This window comes from Erinaceus europaeus, chromosome 10 (assembly GCF_950295315.1).
Source record: "Erinaceus europaeus chromosome 10, mEriEur2.1, whole genome shotgun sequence".
Lineage (NCBI taxonomy): Eukaryota > Metazoa > Chordata > Mammalia > Eulipotyphla > Erinaceidae > Erinaceus > Erinaceus europaeus.
Genome location: NC_080171.1, coordinates 96593922 through 96616608, shown reverse-complemented (window position 1 = coordinate 96616608; position 22687 = coordinate 96593922). Strand labels below are relative to the sequence as shown.

Genomic DNA, 22687 nt, shown 5'->3' with positions numbered 1-22687 from the left:
ATGTGCAGTTGGTGTTTAGCACAAATTAGCTTCTTTGAACAAGGAGAGTTCAGTGGTAAGAGCATATGCATTGTATGTATGAAGTCCTGGGTCCCATCTCCAGCTTCTTTTGTAGCTGGAAATCCCCTGAGGAAACATCAGAATGAGGGCTGAAGCAATGTAAAAACAAATGTGTGTGAATAGACACAAATCAGTGTAGTGAATAAGGATTGCTTATTCTTTTTTTTTTTTTTAAGATTGATATTATTTATTAATGAGAGAGAAACACCCAAGCATCACTGGCACATGTGATGTCAGGAATTGAACAAGAGACTGCTCGTTTCAGAGTCCAGTGTTTTATTCAATGCATAACTTGTTGCATCACAAGGCTTACTTTTTCATTGAATACTTTATTGCCTCTTATGAATCTGTAACATGTGTTCTACTTATTCTAATAGTAGACAAAATATCCTCAAAACAAACAGAACTTGATGGGGAGCATTCTATTTCCCTAGGCAGCCTGACTGGTTCCTTCAGTTTGGACCCTGGAATAGTGACTAGAGAACACTGTCCCCTGCTGATTGTTTCTTTGCAGGAGCCCAGGGTCTTCTCTGATTCTCCCTTCTGTTGGTCTCTCTACCCTTATTCTTCCTCAGCATGCTCAGTATGGCTCCTCTCAGTTCCAGTTTGGCCCCAGGACCTTTGCGCATGCTGTTCTTGCACCAGAAACCCTCCATTTCTGTCCAGGTGATGCACTCCAACTCATCCTTTCCATATTATTTTAATGTTCCTTATCCCAAAAATCTTCCATCAGTATTCCAATCCTAATGAGCCCTGCCACACTTGTCAAAACATCAGGAGAACCTTGGTATCTTCCCACTGTAGCATTTATGTGCAATTGTGGGTCTGAGTGTTTGCTTTGATTAGTTCTGAGATAGCGTCTAAAATTATAAAAACCTTTACAAGCATCTCAGTTTGTCTACTGCCATCAGTTATGGTCTAACCCAAATTTGTGCTGAGAAAGAAAGATCAATTAATTAAAATCAAACATCAAACCAAGCAAACACATGGTAGCATGTAGAGGCTGGGGTCCTGCCCAAATTCAGCCTCCCTGATTCTGTGTTTCTTCCCCTATTACATAGGTCCCTCAGTCCAGCCAGGTGGTCAGGTCTTCCTGAAAGTCACATGATGAAAAGCCAGGTGTTCCTTTGTTATTTACCCAGGAGACTTGGGACTCTGCTATTCAGGTGCTGAGGTTGGTTTAGGCCGTTTTTTGTAAATGTCTGATTTCCTATCCTGCTGGAAGTTTGTTTATAGTCTTTTCCTAACAATTTCTTCTTCCTTAAAATGTAGAGGTACAAGTCAAAACAAAATCTTTCTCCCTAACAATTACTTCTTCCTTTCCTGTTCTGTTATAGTACTTTGTTCTTAGCTGTATCTTGGTCTGGTCTATGGCCTCAGGATTCCTGAGATTATGCCTCCTTACATTCCTTTCTAGCTTTTCTGTTGTAACTCCTGCTGCTGGTGAGAGAGTCTTTTCTCAGTTGTCTTTCTGAGCCTAACTATTTGTAAACTGGGGGAGTGTGCTAACTTCTTGGGACTTGGGGGGCCAGTGTAGTGTAGAGATTGGTCCCATTGTTACTGGAACCTGTATGTTTATGACAGTGGCTGGGGTTTCAGAAGGGTGGTAACTAGGACTTTGAACCACTCTTTTAAAAATCTTAGGTTTAGGGAGTTGACACAATGGTAATGCACATGTCTTGCATACAGGAGGTCCCAGGTTTGATCCTTGGCACCAACAACAGCCAGAGTTAAAAAACAAAACAAACAACAACAAAAAAACACTCCCCATTTGTAACAGTTCCCATTTACTGGGTCAGACTTAGAATAATTGCCTTGCATGCACTGCTTTAATTTTCTTAATAATTCTATGAGGTAGAAACTATCATTATTGTCTTTCCCCACTCAGAAGCCTGGACTTTGTGGTTCAGGACTAGCAAGCTCGAATCAGTTATTAAGTAGAAAAATCGGTTGTGGATAAGCATTGGACTGTCAAGCATGAGGTCCCAAGTTCGATCCCTGGCTGCACATGTACCAGAGTGATGTCTGTTTTTTTTCTCCCTCCTCCTATCTTTCTCATTAAACATAAACATTTAAAAAAAAATTACATAAAACTATCATCATTAAAAAGTCTGTTGTGTTTTATTCATTCTTTTACCCTTTTGGCAATTATTTATCATCTACTACATCCAGGTCCTGGAATCAGCAGTTGGGGCTATAATGGTGACAGTAAGAATAAAGGGATTTAACTAGTCAGGTAGGCCTGTTGGGAGGATATTACAGCAGAGCTGGAGCCTGAAGGATGAGGAATCTAATTCAAAGGTTGAACATTTGGCTGAGTTCTTGTTGCCTTTGAAGGTTAACCTAGAATCTCCATCCTCTGAAGTCTGGGAGATTTCTGCAGTGTCACTTAGTCCCTAGGGAAGGCAGTACTTCCAGAAGCTATTGACAGAAAGGGAAGTTTTGGCTTCAGGAAGGCCACTAGAGACATTTTAGAAGCTAGAACTGAGTATATAGATGGGAAGACCCATCTCTCCTCTTCTACACCCCCACCCCCAACACACACTCTTTGGCCAGGAGAATTATAGTGGGAAACAATTACATAAGTTTTCAGAGCCCTAGGGAACACAGAGGGGGATCTCGATGTTCCCTGGTGGGAGATATTAGGGAAATTGTCCTTGCAATGAGAATAGGATCTTAAGAGATGAACAGAAGTCTGGGAGCGGGGTGGGTGAAATCAGTGGCAATCCAGCCAAGGGTTAGGTTCTGGTGTCTGGTCAAGAGATCGGATATCTCCATGACTGCTGGGTGGTGACTTCATCAGTGTGTGACAGGGACAATATTAGAGTCACCCCAGAAAGCGGGTGTGTGATCTAGACAACATAGTGTCAGTGGAAATCTCAGAACGGTGTAAGGCACAGAGGAAGAGAGCATCAGAGGATTAATCGATGTCAGTAATGAACCTTCAAGCGGAGGGAAGCTTTATAGTGTTTGGGCACCAAGGGCCAGGGAAAGAGTGAGATGAGAAATGTGGGTAGGGAGCAAATTAGATAGGAATTCCAAACCAGTTTGAGGAGCAGGCAGAGGATTGGTGAGGTGGGGAATGACTAGCCAGCCAGGAAACTGCTGCACGAAAAAAAGCAAAGCTCCAGTGTTCTTTGTCTTCAAACAGGCAAGGTAGGGCTCCGACTCAGGCAGCAGTTGAATGAATCCTTTCCGGAAGGGTTACTGAAGGACACCTGGGAGGCCCCGAGGCTGGAGAACGCGCGCCACCTCGTGGCCACAGGAGTTGGATTCTGCCAGCTGTAGCGGATATTTTGCAAAACCCGGGATTTTGCCCCGGGAAACTGAGGCGGGAAGAGAGCAGGGTGTGGCTGAAGATTTACCAATTGAACTTCGCCCTTATTTTAACTTCATTTTCGATAAGGGGACTGAGAAGGGAAAATACACCAGAGTGGATAAGGAGCCGTTTGTAAATGAGGTATCAAAACCACGGGGATCTAGAATCTGAAGGTTTCTTTACCTTTAAAGAATGGCTTGGAGTTTAGATTGCCATTCGGTTCTTTGGGCGGGGAGGGGGGGGGTGAAGATAATGAAAAAAAAGGAAGGTAAACTCTAGTTTTTCCCGCCCACCCGGAGGTACAGGCTTTAATGAATGCTCCGGAAAGCAGAGTTTTATAGATTCCATTTGCATACGAACGCAGTCACCTCGAGTTAAACTCCGGTCCTTTAATCTCGGGTCCAATTTGTCCCGAAGCCGCAAAGGAAGACCCTCGTGAATACCTCCAGGCTCCGCCCCCTCCAGCCCCGCCCCCAGGGCTGGACTTCATTGCACGTGCTCCTCCGGCTCGCCTGCTAGCCAGCCCCCTGGGAAGACCCACTGTCGGGTTGGGGGGGATACAAGGACTCGTGAGGGATGTTTACCAGGGATCACTCACAGTAGCGACAAAGTCCCGAGTCAATTTTTATTACTTCTTGTTGGAAGAATTTTTTCCGCAGGATTCGTGACATTGACAGGGCCTTGCCTTGCCCTTCCCAGGGCGACTTTTTCTTTTCTTCCCTGCAGTTGGTGCGGTCCTACGTGCCCGGCCTCTCCAGGTGGACTCAGATTCCCAGCATGCCTCGCTGGGCCGTGCGTGGCTGCGGCGCGTGACGTCGGGGAGGGAGCTGGCCAGTGCTGAGGGGGCGCGGCGCGGAGGGGCGCGGAGCCGGCGGCTCGGGGCCCTGAGAGCGCGGCGCCCGGGAGCCCGCCGGCCGCTGACAGCCCCCACTCCCCCCAGCGAACTGCGACGACCACGACGGCTAGGGTGCGGGTCATGGCGGAGCAGGGAACCCAGCGCAGGCCCTGAGCAGCACCGCATGGAGCGGGACGAACGGCCGCCCAGCGGAGGGGGAGGCGGCGGGGGCTCGGCGGGGTTCCTGGAGCCGCCCGCCGCGCTCCCTCCGCCGCCGCGCAACGGTGGGTGAGGGGCTTGCGGAGCCCGGGCCGGGCCGGAACGGGTCTCCTGTTCTCCACGCCAGGACGCCCGCTCCTCTCAGCCGCAGGGTCCCAGGAGCGTGGACGCGCCCCCTGCCCCGTCCCTCGCCCCGGACCTTTATTTCCCCCTCCTCCCCTCCCCCTCCGGCCTCCCCTCCCCCCGTTCCCTCTGCGGGAATCCCCCTACCCCCACCCGGGTTCTCTGCGCGGACCCCCCAGGCCTCCCTTCCGCCCCCTGCACCCCTTCTGCTCTCCCTCAGCTCCCAGCCTCCCCTGTCCTTCCCCACCCGGGGTCCCCTTGAGGAGCCTTTTCCCCGGAAGGGTTCTTGCTGCCCGGTGCCCTCCGGTTCCCCCTGAACCCCGCCTCCTTCGGGCGCTGTCCCGTGGGGTCTCCGAGGGGGGCGCCCCGTGTGCGCCCCACGCCACACCCGGTGCCCGGGTTCTCCGCCTTTCGCCTTCCCCGGCCGGCCCCGCGCTCCCCGCAGCCCCGCAGCACGCCCCGCAGCACACCCCACCCCCCGGAGCTGCCCCTTCCGTGCTCAGCACCCCGCTTTGCTTGGGGTTGGGGGGGCGACCACTTTGTGCCGGCACAGGCCGCCCGCCTCCTCCCTCCTCCCTCCTCCCGCCCGTCCCGGTGCTCCACCCGGACCCGGGGCCGGAGAATCACCTGGCGCGGCCCTTCACCCCCCCTCGCCCGCCGCCCCCCGCGGCCGGACGCGTCCTCGGGTTTCTCTTGGGATGGCTCGCCCCCTCCCCTGAGGGATGTTTTATTTGTATCTGTTTGATATTTCCCCTCCTCGGTGTTTGCGGCGGAATGTTTTTATTGGTAACGTGTAGGGAGCTTTTGTGAGGTCGTAAAAGGTGAACTTTTGAACTTGGAAAGCGCCCTGGAGCAATTAGCGCAGGCGATAGCCCCGGGAGGCCTGCATTACAAAGGGTGCTCGTCCAGGCAGGCAAACGCTCCTGTGGCAAACCCCATTTATTTATTTATTTGCCCTGCCTTCCACCTTTCACATCTCCTCATTTCCGAATAAAGGGCCGGCTTTTCGGAGATCGCTACCTCCTCCCCTCTGTGCGCCATAAACTCGCTATTCTCTGAAAAACGTAGGGACGAGCAGTGTCTAACAAGTAACAGATTTCAGATTGAATACAAACACCCGGGACAGTTAGGAGGCACTAAAAATTAATTGCTTCAGCAAGAAGTTTCTCAGTCAGGACAGTGACCTGGCAGGTGTAGGGAAAGGAACCTGAAAATATGTCATTGAGGCGCCCCCGTGCTGAATGAATTGTGGAAGGGGAGAGACCTGCGGATGGATGGACCAGCGCTTTAAATGTATTTATTAACCTATCAAACATTTACTGCCAGTTCAGTAGATTTTTTTTTTTTTAAATATACTAATCAAGGGAAAAGTCTGCCGGGAAGAGAGCCTGGTTAACTTCAGTTGATGTTTGCTGACCAAGTAGAGATGTATTTTTTAAAGCTCTTGTCCTTTTTAAAGATGTCTGTGATGCGGGTATCTAGGTGGTTGGCAGTCTCGAGGGATGCCTTTGTAGACTAATTTCTGAATGTGAACATGTTTGAGATCAATAAAATCCCGTTTCACAAAGGAGTCTGGAATGCAGTTAGGGTAGAAGGAGACAGTATCATACGAACAAAGGATTTCTTTATGGCTTTTGACTTTTTAAGCTTTTAAAGTGGAGATTTGGCTTGGTATTAATATGTGAACGTAGTAAATCATGGTCTAAGATTTACCATGCTTATTGTATACTCAACCCTAGATCTGTTTGAGAACCTGGATAAGTGTATTTTCATGATGTATGAATACTTCCTCTACCCACCTGTCTATAGATGAGTTTTTACTTTGTTATACTTGAGAATATTGTAAGGGAAGTCTTAAGAACTGCATTTGCAGTTATTTTTTCACTGGTTACATTTTAAAGAACTCACTTGTAATTTTAACTCCTAATCAAATTTCCCACTTACGGTCTCATTTGCTCAGTTGGTTGCAATCATTTAAACGAACATTGTCAGGGCTCAGATACTTTTGTTGATTCAATTTAGTTGCTACAAGGTTTTTTTTTTTTTTTTTTTTCTGGTTGTTGAAAATAAAGTTGGATTTTTGGCAATTGGATGATCTTCAAACAAAATAGGAAATATTCAACTGTTGTGGGGTATTTTATTTTTAAGTGTAAAAACACTAAGCATTGTGTACTGTTCCGTAGTTTATGTTCATTGTAACTTTATCATGTTTACAGAAGAATTACCAACACTCCCTCACCCCTCGAATTTTTGTCTTTGGGCTACTGGAGACATTTATTTTCTTTTACACTTCCTAATATTTTCCCCCCAAAAGTAATGAAACTTCTTGAGTTCTAAGCTGGAGAAATAAATTCTGCTGATTTCCATACCAGCAACTGATTTCCATTCCTGGTGAAATATTTGTAATAGATAGGTAGCTATTAGGTAGGAGGTCTTTTGATTTGCATCGTGGAGAAAAAAGCTGGAGATAGTTTTAGAAATGTTTTTTTCTGCTGAAAACATCATTGATCCTGAATTTACAGTCCTTTAAATGTTTTTATTATTCTATCAGAACAAGAGTTCCTAGCCTTTTGATGCACCCTTCCTGGAATTCCCTGTGCTGACTTCACAGATATTTTTCAGTCGTTGCTTGTATTTTTTCATAACAAACATGAGCTCTCATTCAGTGATAAGAGGATTGCTCCTGTTTGAGGTTCCAAAGAAATATAAATGAGTTAAGGAAGCGTATGCTAAATATTTCATTTGTTCTTTTTAAGAGTCAAGGAAAGACAAGTACTTCAAGTAAAGGAAGGTTGTAAGCCATTATCAGTGATTAAAAACATTTTATAGAAACAAATTTTAAAGGAGGAAATGGAAGGTTCACAAAGCAACATGTTTTTTCCCTGCAATGACTGCCATTCAGATGTTGATCTATGAAAATTAGTATTTATCCCCCACAACAATTTGGCTTTTCAGTTCTGAGACTTTAAGTTATTTCTGAGTCACCTCAATTTACTTCCTTTTTTTTTTAAAAAAAATGCATGCTGTAGTGCTGTTCTATGGTACAAACAAAACTCACTTTTAAAGTAGGTTCTGTGACCTTCAAAGAAAATTGAAAGAGGAATAGTGATAAAGATTCAGTGGGGATTTGGGCAGCAAAGATGTGAGATAACTGTATTTCCAATTCTAGATTTGCCATTAATCAATTTCTTAGATTTTTTGGTTTATGTAGTCAAAAGATGATCATTACATGCATTCTAGTCTGCAGATCATTGTGAATTCCCTAGCAAAAAAGTTGTTTGGGCTTGTGTAGCACTTAAAAGGTAGATAGATGGTCAGGGAGGAAAGGTAATGAAAAATAATGGTAAACGTAGTTAAAAAAAAAAAAAGTATTTCCACATTCTTAACATTCCCCCCCCCCCCCCCCCCGGGAGTTGTAGGGGCAAATAGAAAATAGATCAAAATACCTGGTTTCAGTTAATGGAGGATGTCGATTAAAATTGACAAATCTACAGCGTTACTGGTATTTCTGTTGAAGTTGACTTTAAATTGCTAATGATGCTTATTTTTTGAGGGTCTGGGATTGAGTTCCATCCTTTATTAAGACGCTACTTTGCTTTTTGTAACTTTGTACTTTGCTTTTTGTAACTGATTTGTGTTGATTAAATTGGTTCTTCATTAATTGTATTCAGAGGGCAGCTTCTGGCTTAAGAATTTTCAGTCTGCACAGTGCTGCCTTCTCTGTTACAATACTATTTTCAGCAGAGGCCTTGCCATAGTGCTGTTTCTTCCCTACCCTGCCACACACACATTTTGAAGCAGACCACAGGAGCTTCCTCCAGTGCTGTGCAGTAGGTTTGAACTAGGATAACTTTGTATGACAAGGCAGGAGTGCTATCTGGGTAAGCTATTTTGCTGGCTTTTTTTTTTTTTTAAACTTTTGGTGTTGATGTTTTTTCATGTGCATTTCAGCTATTGATAATTATATAATTAGCTTTAAAGTTAGAATTAGGAAGATGCCTTTTAGAGTAAAATTTTCATGTCCTGGGAGGTTCTTTGGTGGATAAAGCCTTGGATTTAAAGCATGTTATCCTGAGTTCAAACTCCTGGTGTTGGCATGTTGCCAGAGTGATGCATTGATTCTTTTCCTCACTTTCTTAGAAATAAATCTTTAAGATAAATTTTACAGTGTTGGTCATATCTATTCTTTGAAAGTAGGACTGCATGAGCAGTTATTTTGTGTGAATCAGTCCTTTCATAGCTCACAGTCAGAAAAATCCAAGTTCTGAATAAAAAACAAAAAACAGTTTGCATTTCATCAAGGGATTAGTGTCCTTGACACAATTTTAAAGAGATGGCTACTGAATGTACTCATACAGTAGTGATTTAATATGCCTGACCCTTGAATTAAAAACTGTAAGTTGTAAAAGGAAATATTTCCTTCCAGACTTTTTAAAAATTTTATTCTTAAGGGTATATGGAGATCTTTGATAACTAGGGTTCAGAAATGCTGGACTTAAGAAAAGTCAGAAAGAAATACTGAGCAGGTTATTCTTGGTGTCGTTCTTTATTTTTGGTGTCTTCAGTCCTAGGTTTAGTTTCACATTTTGCTCAGCTTATTTTAAAAATTGAAAACATCTCTGAATGGAACTGGTATATACAATTTTGTAGAATCAAACCCAGTCTGTTTTTCAACATTTGCGTCTTTTAAGAATCAAACAGATAATAGAACTGTCTACTGAGATGTTAAATCTGCTTTTCAGTATGGTTTTGAAGTGACTATAATAGAGAACTTTATTTGAAAGAATAAGTATTTCTTTATTCTTTCTTCCCATACCTGCTATTAAACACCTTGCATAGGATAGCTTCTCAAGGAAACAAATTTTTTTTTCTTGGTTTTGATTATTTAAATAAGATTTTACTATGTAACCTGGTAATTCTAATTAACAGTTGAGCTAATAAGGATTTCCTCAGCTGGTTGCTGGGGAGCTGGGGATCTGAATTGCTCCCCACCCCCCCAGCTGCACCAGATCTTTTGATCCCTAAGCTACAGTGGTTGTCATTTGAGAAAGCAAACTGAGAGAAAAGTCGGGAAAACAGGCTCCTTTGGAATTCTTCTTCTTAAAAACTTTTTTAAAGGCATAATTGAATCTTGAAAACTTGAAGAGCTCAAACTGACCAAAATATAAAACTCCTGGGTTTTGTTTGAAAAAATGTCTTTAAAAAATGTTAGAATGTTTTAATATTGGCAGTCACTATTTCAGAAGAGAGTTTAATTAGATTCACAGGCATGTATATGTTTTGAATTTTTTTTTTTGAGGAGTGTGAGGAAAACAAAAGCCCACTTTTATACAATGAAAAAAATTCAAGGTAGTTTATGGTTTCTGGCAGTAGTATGTGATAAGTTGAAATATAAACCCACAAATTCTTAGTCATGTACTAAATAAACCCTGCAGTTAATATTAAGAATTAACTTTCAAAATTGTCTTGAAATGATGAGGTCTTTGTATCTTAGTTGCAAATTGTAAACTCTTCAATTTGTTTACATCAGAGAAGCTACTCAAGCATAAACCACAGATGGCAGTAGCAGCATATCTTTATTTTCTAGAGCAACTCTTGCCTTTAAGTTGGTGTCATTTGTGTGGGCAGTGCTGATAAGTCAGATGGCAGGTGTAATGTTTCCAAAACCAACTCCCTAGGCAGCAAAATGTAATATATTTGGGAAACATATCCAGGCATTAGATTTGAAGATATACTCTGTGGGTGGTTTGAACCAGAATAATGACGTTGCTTTTATTGTGATGAATTATAAAGAGAATTTGGTAATAGTGATAGGAGGAATTGAGCAATAAAGTATGACACATTGGAACTGTAGAGGTAGTATAAAAAGGTAGAGGTAGCATTAGCAAGGATGGTACCTATCACAAATACTTATTTGAGCAACTTTTTATATTTGGCGATTATCTGTAATTAAAATATAACCTGGCCTGTCAAAATACCTCAGTTGGATAGTGCTCTTAATTTTGTCATGGGCATGATTCAGGTTTAAGCCCACTGCTGCCTGCCTCCCCCCCCCCCCCCCCCCCCACACACACACACTTACAGAAGAAGCTTTGGTCCTGTGGAGTGTGTGTTCTCCCCACACTCCCTCACCCCCCCCCCCACCCCCACCCCCGTTTTCTGTCTGAAAAAGTTGACCTGGAGTGGGGAAGCTACAGTGATGACCAGAGTGGGGGGATATAAAAGTTACGCAATTATTTTTTTTCTGTAACAAGGAAAAAAGAACAGGACACTTCTGTGAAAGCTTACTTTTCATCCTGCTTTATCATCTTACCTTATTTTTATGAATGATTAATGTAGTATGCAATTGAACTGTGTTTTCTGTCAGATTTACCTGTTGATTCCTTGAATTTAAGTTTTTAAACATTTATTCCCTTTTGTTGCCCTTGTTTTATTGTTGTAGTTAGTATTGTTGTCATTGTTGTTGGCTAGGACAGAGAGAAATGAAGAGAGGAGGGGAAGACAGAGGGGAAGAAAGATAGACACCTGCAGACCTGCTTCACTGCTTGTGACTCCCCCGAAGGTGGGGAGCTGAGGCTCCAACTCAGATCCTTAAACTGATACTTGTGCTTTATGCCACGTGTGCTTAACTCACTGCACTACTGCTCAACTCTGATTTCTTGAATTTATTACTGTAGTATCTAAACCAGTGACTTAAACATTTTAATTTTTTCCCTTTGTTGCCCTTGTTTATAGTCTTTGTTGTTGTTGTTATTATTATTGCTGTTGTGGTTGTTGGATAGGACAGAGAAATGGAGAGAGGAGGGAAAGACAGGGAGAGAAAGATAGATACTTGCAGACCTGCTTCACCGCCTGTGAAGCAAACTCCCTGCAAGTGGGGAGCCGGAGTCTCAAACCGGGATTCTTTTTCTTTTTGTTATATTGTTGTTGATGATATCGTTGTTAGATAGGACAGAGAGAAATGGAGAGAGAGAGAAAGATAGACAACTGCAGACCTACTTCACCGCCTTATTCTGGTCTCATTCCTTATTCTGGTTCTTGTGCTTTGCGCCACGTGCGCTTAACCTGCTGTGCTATGGCCCTGCTCCTTTTTTTTTTTTTAAACCAGAGCACTGTTCAGCTCTGGTTTATGGTGGTGCGGGGGATTGAACCTGGGACTTCGGAGCCTCAGGCATCAGAGTCTGTTTGCGTAACCATTATGCTATCTACCCTCCGCTCTCAAACCAGGATTCTTATGCAGGTCCTTGAGCTTTGCACTTAACCCACTGCACCACTGCCTGGCCCCCCAACCAGTGACTTAAAAAAAAGTTTATTAGTGACTTTATTGATTTACAGAATTATAACAGGTGTATAATTCTGCACCATTCCCACCACCAGAGTTCTGTATCCCCATTCTCTCCAGTGGAAACTTCAGTAGTTCTCCCAAAGTTGAAGACATGGGTTTACTAATCTTTACTTATATACATTTGCCTCTTCCCCCTACCCCCCATGGTCCTGTTTGCTCTTCCTTTCCTATTATTTTATCCTCATTCCTTTTCATTCTAAATATGATGGTCTCTTAGTGTCTTTAAGTCTGGTTTAATTCTGTTTGGGACCTTCTGAGCTTCTTGAAGTTTTATGTCTTTTATGTTGTCTAAAGTTAGGAAGTTCTCAACTATTATGTCCTGTAGAATGCTTCCTTTCCCTCCCTTTCTTCCTCTGGCAAGCCAATAATCCGTATATTACTTATTTTGAAGTCATCCCATATGTCTCTGTTATCAGTATCTCTTAGTCTTTTTTTTTTTTTTAGTATTTATTTATTCTCTTTTGTTGCCCTTGTTTTATTGTTAGTATTGTTGTTGTTGGATAGGACAGAGAAATGGAGAGAGTAGGGGAAGAGAGGGGTAGAGAAAGATAGACACCTGTAGACCTGCTTCACTGACTGTGAATCGACTTCACTGCAGGTGGGGAGCTGGGGGCTCAGCCGGGATTCTTAACCTGCTGTGCTACTTCCTGACTCCCCTCTCTTAGTCTTTTTTAAGATCCTCTTAGTTTTCTCTAATTCATCCTCAGTCTTGCGGATTGCTTTCTGCCTCACTTATTCTATTCTCTCTTCCTCCTGTTTTCTGTAGCTCAGCTATTTTCCTACCCTGTTGTAATACTGTATTAGTTTGTTCAGCTAGTTGTGCTCTTAGCTCAGCTATTTCAGCTCTCAGCTCTCTAATTATTACAAGATAGTGTTTTTTTTTCTCATTTGCTGTTTTTTTTTTTTTTTTTTTTTTGCCTATAGGGTTATTTCAGGGGTCCGATGCCTGCACTACGGAATCCATTGCTCCTGGAGGCCATTTTCCCCACTTTTGTTGCCTCTTATTGTTATTGCCATTGCTATTGTTGTTGCTGATAGGACAGAGAAATCGAGAGAGGGGAAGAGAAGGATAAACACCTGCAGACCTGCTTCTCCACTTGTGAAGCAGCCCTCCTGCAGGTGGAGAGCCGTGGCTTGAACCGGCATCCTTATATGCCAGTCCATATGCTTCGCTCCAGTGTGCTTAACCTGCTGCGCTATCACCAGCCCCCCTCATTTGCTGTTTCTCCCATTTCTGATGATCTTACTTTCAAACTCTTTACTCACTCCTGTGACTAATAACTCAATTAGTTTTTGGATCTTGCCCTTAAAACCCTTTGGGGGGTGTGTATGTCGGCTTTTGTCCTGGTTTATTTCTCCAGTGTTTCTTCTTGGTTTAACCCTTGTATGTGTTGTTATGAGGTCCCTCTCTCAGTACTATTCAGTCCACTAATCATACTTGCCTGAATTGACTTGTGTTTAAGTAAATTAACAGTTGTTTCAATGTTGTCTCAATCTTTGAGGTGAAGCAAGGTAGCTGTTAGACCCTCTTTTGTTCTTTATCTTCCCTGTAGGCTATGGGAGCCTGTGGACTGCTTAACTATAAATAGATTTTTTAGTTTATAATCACTCACTCCTGACCAAGAGATAAAACAGGGTGGGGGAGAGATAGCACAGTGGTTATGCAAAGAGACTCCATGACTCAAGGGTCCAAAGCCCAAGGCCTAATTCAGCTTCTTTGACAGCAACCAGAGCCAAGCACTCCTTGGCCCTGTGAGTTTCTAAACAAATCTTGTATGTACTCCATGGATTCTGAGGCAGTTATTCAGGGAGTCTCTGAATTCATGGGAAGAACAATATGGAAAGGCTTCCACTCTACAGCCCTACTTCCTGACCACTGGGAGTATGCCTTCTGAGTTCCTCAATCAGGTCTCTGCCCCCAATGTCAGCATAGGGCCTCCCCACTGCTCCAGTCTCCAAAGGACAGTAGCAATGGAAATTCACAGTTGGATTTGGTGAGTCTTAGGAGATCCTCTCCTGTCAGCAGTTTAGAAAACTCAAGATTGGAGGTGCTGCCCCACCAGGCAAACTGCCGGACTGTTAACAGGCCCCTCTCATCCACGAGTCACACGCGTTTGCACTCACCCGTGACTTGGTGGGTTCCCAAAGTATTGAGTCTTGTGTGCTCAGGTGATTTTCTTTGTTATTCTTAGTTGAGTAGGGAGAGGAGACACAGCTGCTGCTCTTCTGTAGCCCCACCTCTCATCTACACATCTATTACTATGTCTAAATGTCCTTCCTTTTTGCCTCCTTTCTCTTCCAGGTCCTGAAGTTGAAGTTCAGAGCCCAGCCCTCTGTGGTCATCTTCCCTTAACATTTCTCCCCCTTTGGGAGTATGGGCTGAAAATTCTTTCTGGGGTGCAGAAGGTGGGAGTTCTCACTTCTGTAATTGCTTTGCTGGACATGAGCATTGGCAGGTTGATCCATATTCCCAGTTTGTATTTTTCCCCAGTGGGTCAGGGCTCTGGAGAGGTGAGGTTCTGGCACACATTTGTGAGGTCAGCTGCCCAGGGAAGTCAGGATGGAATCATAATAGCATCTACAATTTGGTTGCTGAAAGGCAGTAAGATAAAAAGCAGGATAAAGTGTTCAATAAACAGGAACCAAAAAGTAGGAATAGAGCAGATGAGAATATAACCTTAGGGTGGAAAGATGCTGTGAGTCTAATTTAGGTATATTACTAGGGTATACCAGTGATTTTTTTTTTTTTTTCCAAAGTGTGATCCACCAACTTCTAGAGGCACCTGGAGAGCTTTTTAGAAAGTTCTTGAGGTCAAAGCTATTTATTTTTTTAAATTTCTTTATTATCTTTATTTATTGGATAGAGACTGCCAGAAATCGAGAGAGAATGGTGGGAGAGAGACACCTACAGCACTGCTTCCCCACTTGTGAAGCTCCGCAGGTGGGGACTGGGGACTCGAACCTGGGTCCTTGTTCATTGTAATGTGCGCTCAACCAGGTGCACCACCACCCAGCTCCGGTCAAAGCTATTTCTATAGTAATACTGACATTATTTGCTTTTTTTCTCTTTTTCCCACTGCGTTGACTTTTGCACTAATACTACAGAAACAATGCTGAATATCAGCTGTTGACTTCAAACTAGAACCATGCTAGTTTGAGTACAGTAGTCACTGTGAGCTTCACTTCCATGCTCTTATGTTAAAACAACAAACAGTCCCCATTTAAGAATGCCCTGAATGTAGCAGTAAAGATGATCAATTTTATTAAATCTCATCCATTGAGCCCATGTATGTGTTTTTGATATTTTATTTTAAAATATATATTTTTATTTTGACTTAGAAAAACAAGAACATTGCTCAGCTCTGGCTTATGGTGGAATTGGGAATTGTATCTGGGACCTTGGAGTCTCAGGCATGAAAGTTTTAAGTTTCACACTTAACCTTTTGAAGAAACCTCACTCACTGAGCTTTGGTGTAGTGTCATAGAAAAATAGCCCTGCTTTTAGTAAGGTAGTACTGCTTGAGGCCAGACTTCTGCATATATTTCAACCAAAACAATATATCACAGGCAGGGGCGATAGCGTAATGCTTATGCAAAAAGTATCTCATACTCAGGGTCCCAGGTTTAATCCCATACTACCATAAGCCAGAGCTGAAGAGTACTCTGGTTAAACAAGAACAAAAAAATCTGAATATTATATCACAGCATACTGAATTCAGAAGCACATCAGAGACTCTAGCTCCCAGAAGTCAGATGATAGACTCAAAAATATAGAACAGTGCTACCTAGCTTCCTGATTTGCTTTTAAAAATACGTTTTACATAAAAGTATGTTGACATAGGCTTATTGTTTTTTTTTTTTTTTTTTTGTCAACCACTGGGGCTTCACTGCTCTGGGCTGATATTTTCAGATAAAAATGTACAGAGGGAGTGAGAAAGATACTAAGGCACAGTGAGTTTCTATGGCAAATTGCAGGGCCAGGCTTGAACTTGGGTCTTGTACATGGCAAAGCTGGTACCCTTCCTAGGTGAGCTATCTTACTCTAGGTTTATTACTATTTTTAAATGAGTTAATAGGAGCCAGATGGTGGTGTGCCTGTAATAGCTTGAATTCTCTGGCCTCCACTTGTGAGGGCACTAGGGAAAGCTTTATGAGCAGTGGAGTGGTATTGCAAAGGTCTCAGTCTCTAACTCCCCTACTTCCCCTCCCAGTCTCTCAAAGAAAAAGTGGCCATACAGTGGATACAGTGGTGGAGTCCTGCAGGCACTGAGCCCCAGTGATAGCCTTGCTGACAAAAATACTTGTGTGTGCTTGGACACTTGTGTGTGTGTGTGTGTGTGTGTGTGTGTGTATTATATATAAACTTAAAATTTGAGCTTGGAGGTGGTGCACCTGCTTGAGTACATACTTTATGTATAAGGACCCAGGTTCAAGCTCCTGGTCCCTACCTGCAGGTATTTCCACCACAATCAGTGGAGCAGCATTGCAGGTGTCTTTCCTCATCTCTCTCTTCCTCATTCTCTATCAAAATAAAAACAAGAAAAGTGTCTTTGGGAGTGGTGCAGTTATAAAGGCATTAAATTCCAGTAATACCTTCTGGTGGTAAAAGTAACAAAAACTTGAGTTTTAGATTTAAAAAATTTTAAAAAATATTATTTATTCTCTTTATTACTTTTGTTGTTTTATTGTTGTAGTAGTAGTTATTGTTGGATAGGACAGAGAAATGGAGAGGGGAAGACAGGGGGAGAGAAAGATAAACACCTGCAGACCAGCTTTACCACTTGTGAAGTGACTCCCCTGCAGGTGGGGAGCCAGGGGCTCGAACCAGGATCCTTACTCTATACTTGTGCTTTGCGGTGCTACCGCCCGACTCCATATATATATATATATATATATATATATATATATATATATATATATATATATTTAATTTACCCTTTTGTTGCCCTTGTTCTTTTGTAGTTGTAGTTATTGTTGATGATGATGTTGTCATTGTTGGATAGGACAGAGAGAAATTGAGAGGAGGGGAAGATGGGGAGAGAAAGACAGACACCTGCAGAACTGCTTCACTGCCTGTGAAGTGACTTCCCCTGCAGGTGGGGAGCCGGGGGCTCAAACCGGGATCCTTACACGGATCCTTGTGCTTTGCAACAACGTGCGCTTAACCCGCTGTGCTGCTGCCCGACTCCCCTCCCTAGATATTTTTTACTATTAATTTTTTTGTCTCTAGGGTTATTGCTGGGGCTCGGTGCCTGCACTACGAATCCACTGCTCCTAGAGGCAATTTTTTCTCTTTTGTTGCCCTTGTTGTTTGTTGTTGTTATTACTATTGTTACTGCTGTCATTGTTGATGGATAGGACAGAAATTGAGAGAGGAGGGGAAGACAGGGAGAGAAAGATAGACACCTGCAGACCTCTTCACTGTCTGTGAAGTGACCCCCCTGCAGGTGGGGAGCCAGGGGCTCGAACCAGGATCCCCATGCCAGTCCTTGTGCTTTGCTGTGCTACCACCCACTCCCCCTTTTTACTTTATAATACAGCAAATATCAATAGATATGACCTTTATAGACATTAGCTCTTTTGGGTCCTTAGTAACTTCTAACTACAGAAGAGGTCTAAAGACCACTCATGGGTGAGGGAGACAGCATAATGATTATGCAAAAAGTCTTTCATATGAGAGACTCTAGAAGTCCTATGTTCAATCCCCAGCATTACCATAAGTCAGAATAGAGCAATGCTGGGGGCAGGGGGAAGACCACTCAGATCAAAACATGTGAGAGCACTTGTTCTAAATTACTGTGTAAATTAACATGTAAGAAAATAATGATGTGTTTGGCCTGGGAGGTGGCACAGTGGGTAAAGTGTTGGACCCTAAAGCATGAGGTTCGAGTTTGACACAGGCATTGCATATCTCAGAGTGATACTCTGAATCTCTTCCCCCCCTCCACTGATTACATCATTGGTATTTAATACTTGCTTTGAACTTCCCTCCTTCCCTTTTTCCTCTGCTGGATTGTGGCCATGTCACTATGCCACTGCTCTCCAAGGTTTTCCCCACTCCCCCTTTTCAATTTCAGATAGAAAATGACAGGACAAGAGATTGGAGAGGCACCATAGTACCATTCACTTTTTGTAGGCCTTTCCCTTGGTGTCATGTATGATGCTCCCATGTAGCCTCCAGGCTTGTTCATGGTGAAGTGTTGCTCTATTAGGTGAGCCATCTCTTGAATCCTTACCTAGGATTTTTCTTTTCCTCATCCATAATGGGACTTACCTTTTATTGAAAATGATTCATTCCATTTAAACTTTCTTGGCTCATGACTACATGTAATAAGTTGAAGTACACCTTCGGTATTACCTTAAACTTGATTTTAATGATCTCTCTTTTTTTGCCTTCAGGGATATCACTGGGGCTCCCACTGCTCCTGGCAGCCATTTCTTCCATTATTGTTGCAGTTGTTGGATAGGACAGAGAGAGATTGGGAGAGGAGGGGAGAGAAAGTGACTCCCCTGCAGGTGGGGAGTTGGGCTTGAGAGGTGTTCCTGCGCTTCACACTATGTGCAATATAATGAGAAAGAGAGAATGAGAGTATCACTCTGGCACATGCAGCGTAGGACTTTACACTCTAAAGTCCACTTCCTGGGCTGTGAATCCTGTTGTCTTGGTGGCAGAAATTTTCCAGTAGAACCTATTTTGAGGGGCCTGGTGATGGCTCACCTGATAAAATGCACACAATCCATTGTACAAGTACGGACTCTGGAAGTTCTTGGTCCCCAATCACAGATGGGAAGCTTTACCAGGGGTGAAGCAGAGTTGCAGGCTGGTTTTTTTCCCCTTCCCTCTCAATTTCTGTATCAGAGAGACAAGACAGACAGACATGGTGGCCCCACAGATAACCCTGGTGGCAGGCAATTCAAAAGAAAATAATCCCAGACCACAGGTTTGCCATTGTGGAAATAAATCTGACAACACAGATGTAATTTCTCCATAAGAGTCACTGCTATACAAATAACGAAGTATTTATGAGCTATAAATCATATCTTGAAGAAGTTTTCATGGGTCAGGGAGATAGCAAAATGGCTATGCAAAAAACTTTCATACTCCAGGCATCACCATAAACCAGAGCTGAGCAGTGCTGTGAGCCCCCCCTGCCCCTCAAATACAAACAAAACCATCCAGACTTCCTTGCTTTCAGTTGACATGTTTGGCTTTTGATTTTGACATTGTCATTTTATTTTAGTTTGCCTTCGAATGTTTTTCCTTGAAGGAAATGGTAATAAAGTCTGTGTAGTAAAGTATCTTTTGAGTATAGGAATACTCTCCCCTAGTAACATTTTAGTGTACGTCAATTTCTGTGTTAAAGTATTGGGTTTGTGGTCCGGGAGGTGGTGCAGTGGATAAAGCATTGGACTCTCAAGCATGAGGTCCTAAGTTTGATCCCCGGCAGCACATGTACCAGAGTGATGTCTGGTTCTTTATCTCTTTTCCTACCATTCTCATTGATAAATAAAATATTTTTAAAAAATTGTGATTTACTCCTCAGGCTAGTTGCTAGATAGATACCATTCTGTAGTGAGCTTGCCAGCCATGTCATATGTACATAACAAAAAGAAGTTATTGAATCAGAACTTCAGCTAAAGTTCCGGTGATGGAAAGAACAGAGATATTTGGACTTAGTTTCTGAGAGTTATATAGTTATCTTGAGCTTGGAGTTGAATGTAATGCGACTTCTAAAGCATTTCTGAGAGGATTGCAGCTTAGTTATAAGATACTTTTTTAGTGTTTGCATTAAAAATATATATTTTAAATACTTGCACTTCCAAATGAGGGGAAGAAAGTGGAGTTTAACTCAGGTCTTCTCATACATGTGTAGTATGTGCACTACCACATACTCAGCCCTAATGGTCAGACTTCATTTTATATCTCAGATTAAAAATTTTAAATGCACTGTCCGTCAATTGAGTTAAATCACTTTAATTGCTAAACTTAATAACAAACAGATTTGATTTTTTTTTTTTCTCCTTCCATATACTTCTCTTGGTCAGTTTCCCCGTCAGGAAACTTCCTTTCATGCTTTTCTCCAAAACGCCTTTTTAGCAGGATAATAAACCACCTGGGGTAAACCCCTACTGGCATCTATTTAGAATGCTTTGTTTTTTGAAAGTAGCTGTTAGTACTTAGCCTGGGAAGAAGGATTTTGGTTAGATGATGTGAGGGAAAGAACTTCCTGGAGTGTAGTAGGACAAAGATCAGTTACGAGATTTCGTTGCTTTTCTGGGCTTCAGTGTTCTCATTTAATATATTGCATACCATAAAATATTTCCAGATCACTTTATCCTCGTAATCCTTTGAGGTAGCTGTTCTATTACCTCTAGTTTTACAGATAGGAAAACTGAGTCCCACAGGGTTAAACCCCAGATTTTCCAGTTAATTACAGCATTAATAATTGCTCTCCTAGGTTGAGCCTCCTCCCTCACCCACTGTTAAAACATTTATGAAATTGACTAGAGGGATGTTAGGTTTAATGATAGGGTCTGTAAATTGCCGAGTGTAGAGTCTGCCCCAATGCAACGCATGTGAATCCAGGCCATTCATAATTATTCAGGTGAGGACTCAACTCCGTATAGAGTATCATAAAGACTATCTTTCATTTATCAAGTGACACCACAACTCTGGCTATTGGTGGTGCAGGAGACTGAGCCTGGACCTCTTGCATGCAAGTCCTGTATACTGCTGCTGGCCCTCAAAGACTCTGCAAATCTTTTCTTTCATGTTGGTTTAAAAAAAAGCCAGTCAGAAAATCAGGCAATTTTGGTGAATCCAAGGGGTACTAAGGAAAAGGGGTTTGAATTGTTCTGGGCAGGAATACCATATCTTAACTTTCTGTATCAACTGTACTAAACAAAAAATACCTCATGGTTATTGGATTAATGAAGAGTTGGACCAGAAATTTGTTACTTTCTTTTATCAGAATTCTTAAGGATTTACCAAAGGAAATTGCAAAACCTCTGAGTATAAGTCCTTTGCTAATAGTTGCAGAATACTTAGAATATAAGGCAAGGGAATATGCTTCACAGTTATTTTTAGAAAATTAAGCCAGTGTCTAGGTCAGTGTGTTGAAGTTAATCCAAGATTTTATAGGAGTGTATGAAACTAGATGATAGTTTCTTTTTAGAAATGTTGCACTCCTAATTAAAGTGACATACGTATAACATACACATAGACCAGGTTAAGATAATTTGGACAATAAACTCCTGTTGGCTCCACTGCATTGGAGTATGTAGGAAAAAGGTGGCCTTTAACCTTTAATACCTTTTATTTCTGCCATACAAGTCTACATGCAAAAGAACCAATCAAAGAAGGTTGACATGATCATTTGAAAAGGAGATATAAGAGCCAGTTTTTCTAAAGTCTGTAGAATAAAGCAAAATAAGAAATGTGGCTAATGTGGATTAACAGGTTAGGTAGCAATGTGATTTTCATAGAAAAGGATTTGTAAGAGGATGCTCAAACGCATATTTGTGAAGAGGCCCAGGTGATAATAGTGGATGGCCTAGGTCTTGCTTGAGTTTTGGTTCTAGCTGTTATGAAGGCATGTCCCAGTAGATCCACCTATAAAATACAGGAACTAAAAGTATTCAGTAGATAATCCACGAAGGGATTTTCCATCTTTATGAGGGGATGAATTAGGTAAAAAAGGAAGTTGCAATTTAGGAATGTCCTGGCTAAAGCCAACGACTCTGGCATACTTACAGGGTGATTTTTGATTTCTGATAGTATTCAGTCGTTCTTCTAAGAATGTTTACATTTACCATTCTGTTTCCCTGTTTTTGATTTTAGAACACCTAACTGCTTGAAAGTCTGTAGGACCACATAATATCCATGTAACTTTTATCTATTCACCTACTTTATAGAAATACTTGAAATTAGTGTTCTTATGTTATATAAAATTTTAACTTATAATTAAGTGTAGTTTTGTCTTTTTAACATGACTTGAATATAGGACCTCTCCATGCACATTTTCCCATTTGTAAGTATAGCTTCATTCATGTAAGTATAGTTTAATACATAGTTTAATACTTAGTTTAATACATAGTTTAATAGTTTAAGCTATACTTAGTTTAATTTCAGAATTTTCCCTTTTATAATCTTTCCTGCAAAACTCATTCATATTAATGTTTCTGCATTTGACAATGTGAATTCTTTAAGGAAAATTGCAAAACCTTCAGTGCTGTTGGTCTGTAAAAAAGAAAGAAAAAGAAAAAGGACTCAGCAGGAAAGGGGCTGTAATCATGGGGGGAAGGGTGAGGTTGGGGGGGGGAAGCTAGCAAGGGAGCTGTAGTTGAAATATTCATCAATCATTTTACTGGCACCAGGAAACCAATCAGCCTTTTAGAAGAGATGACTTAATCAATCACCTAATGTGGAAAATTAGAATTGCTTTTCTTTAAAAAAAAAAAAATTCCCTTACTTGCTGAAAGATCAAATCAGAAAGATAGTTGGGTTGATCAGAATTCAGAATTGAGTACTACTGTGATGAAGAAATGCATTTAACGCTTAAAACTCAAATTTCACATCTGCTGAAGAATATTTCACTGTAAGTTTACTTTTCATAAGGTGTGCCTGGTAGCAGAGATGTTACTCAGCATTCATGGGCAAATATGAAGTGTGTTAAATGCTTTAAATTTATTCTCTTAAACTAGTTTCAGGAGCAGTGTGAATGGGAGAATGGGACTCCTGACTGTATATACAGTGTTCCCAAGGCCTAGTGTGGGAAGTAATTTA

At 42.0% G+C, this 22687-nt stretch overlaps 1 protein-coding gene across 1 annotated transcript in view; it reads left to right on the top strand.

The window, feature by feature from the left end:
* LOC132540963 (uncharacterized) overlaps positions 1 to 22687 on the top strand; it is a 54661-nt gene continuing 31974 nt past the window's right edge. The window contains exons 1-2 of the mRNA XM_060200796.1: positions 1 to 55; positions 4106 to 4498. Coding sequence (XP_060056779.1) covers positions 1 to 55; positions 4106 to 4498 — 448 coding nt within the window. The remainder of the gene's footprint in view (positions 56 to 4105; positions 4499 to 22687) is intronic.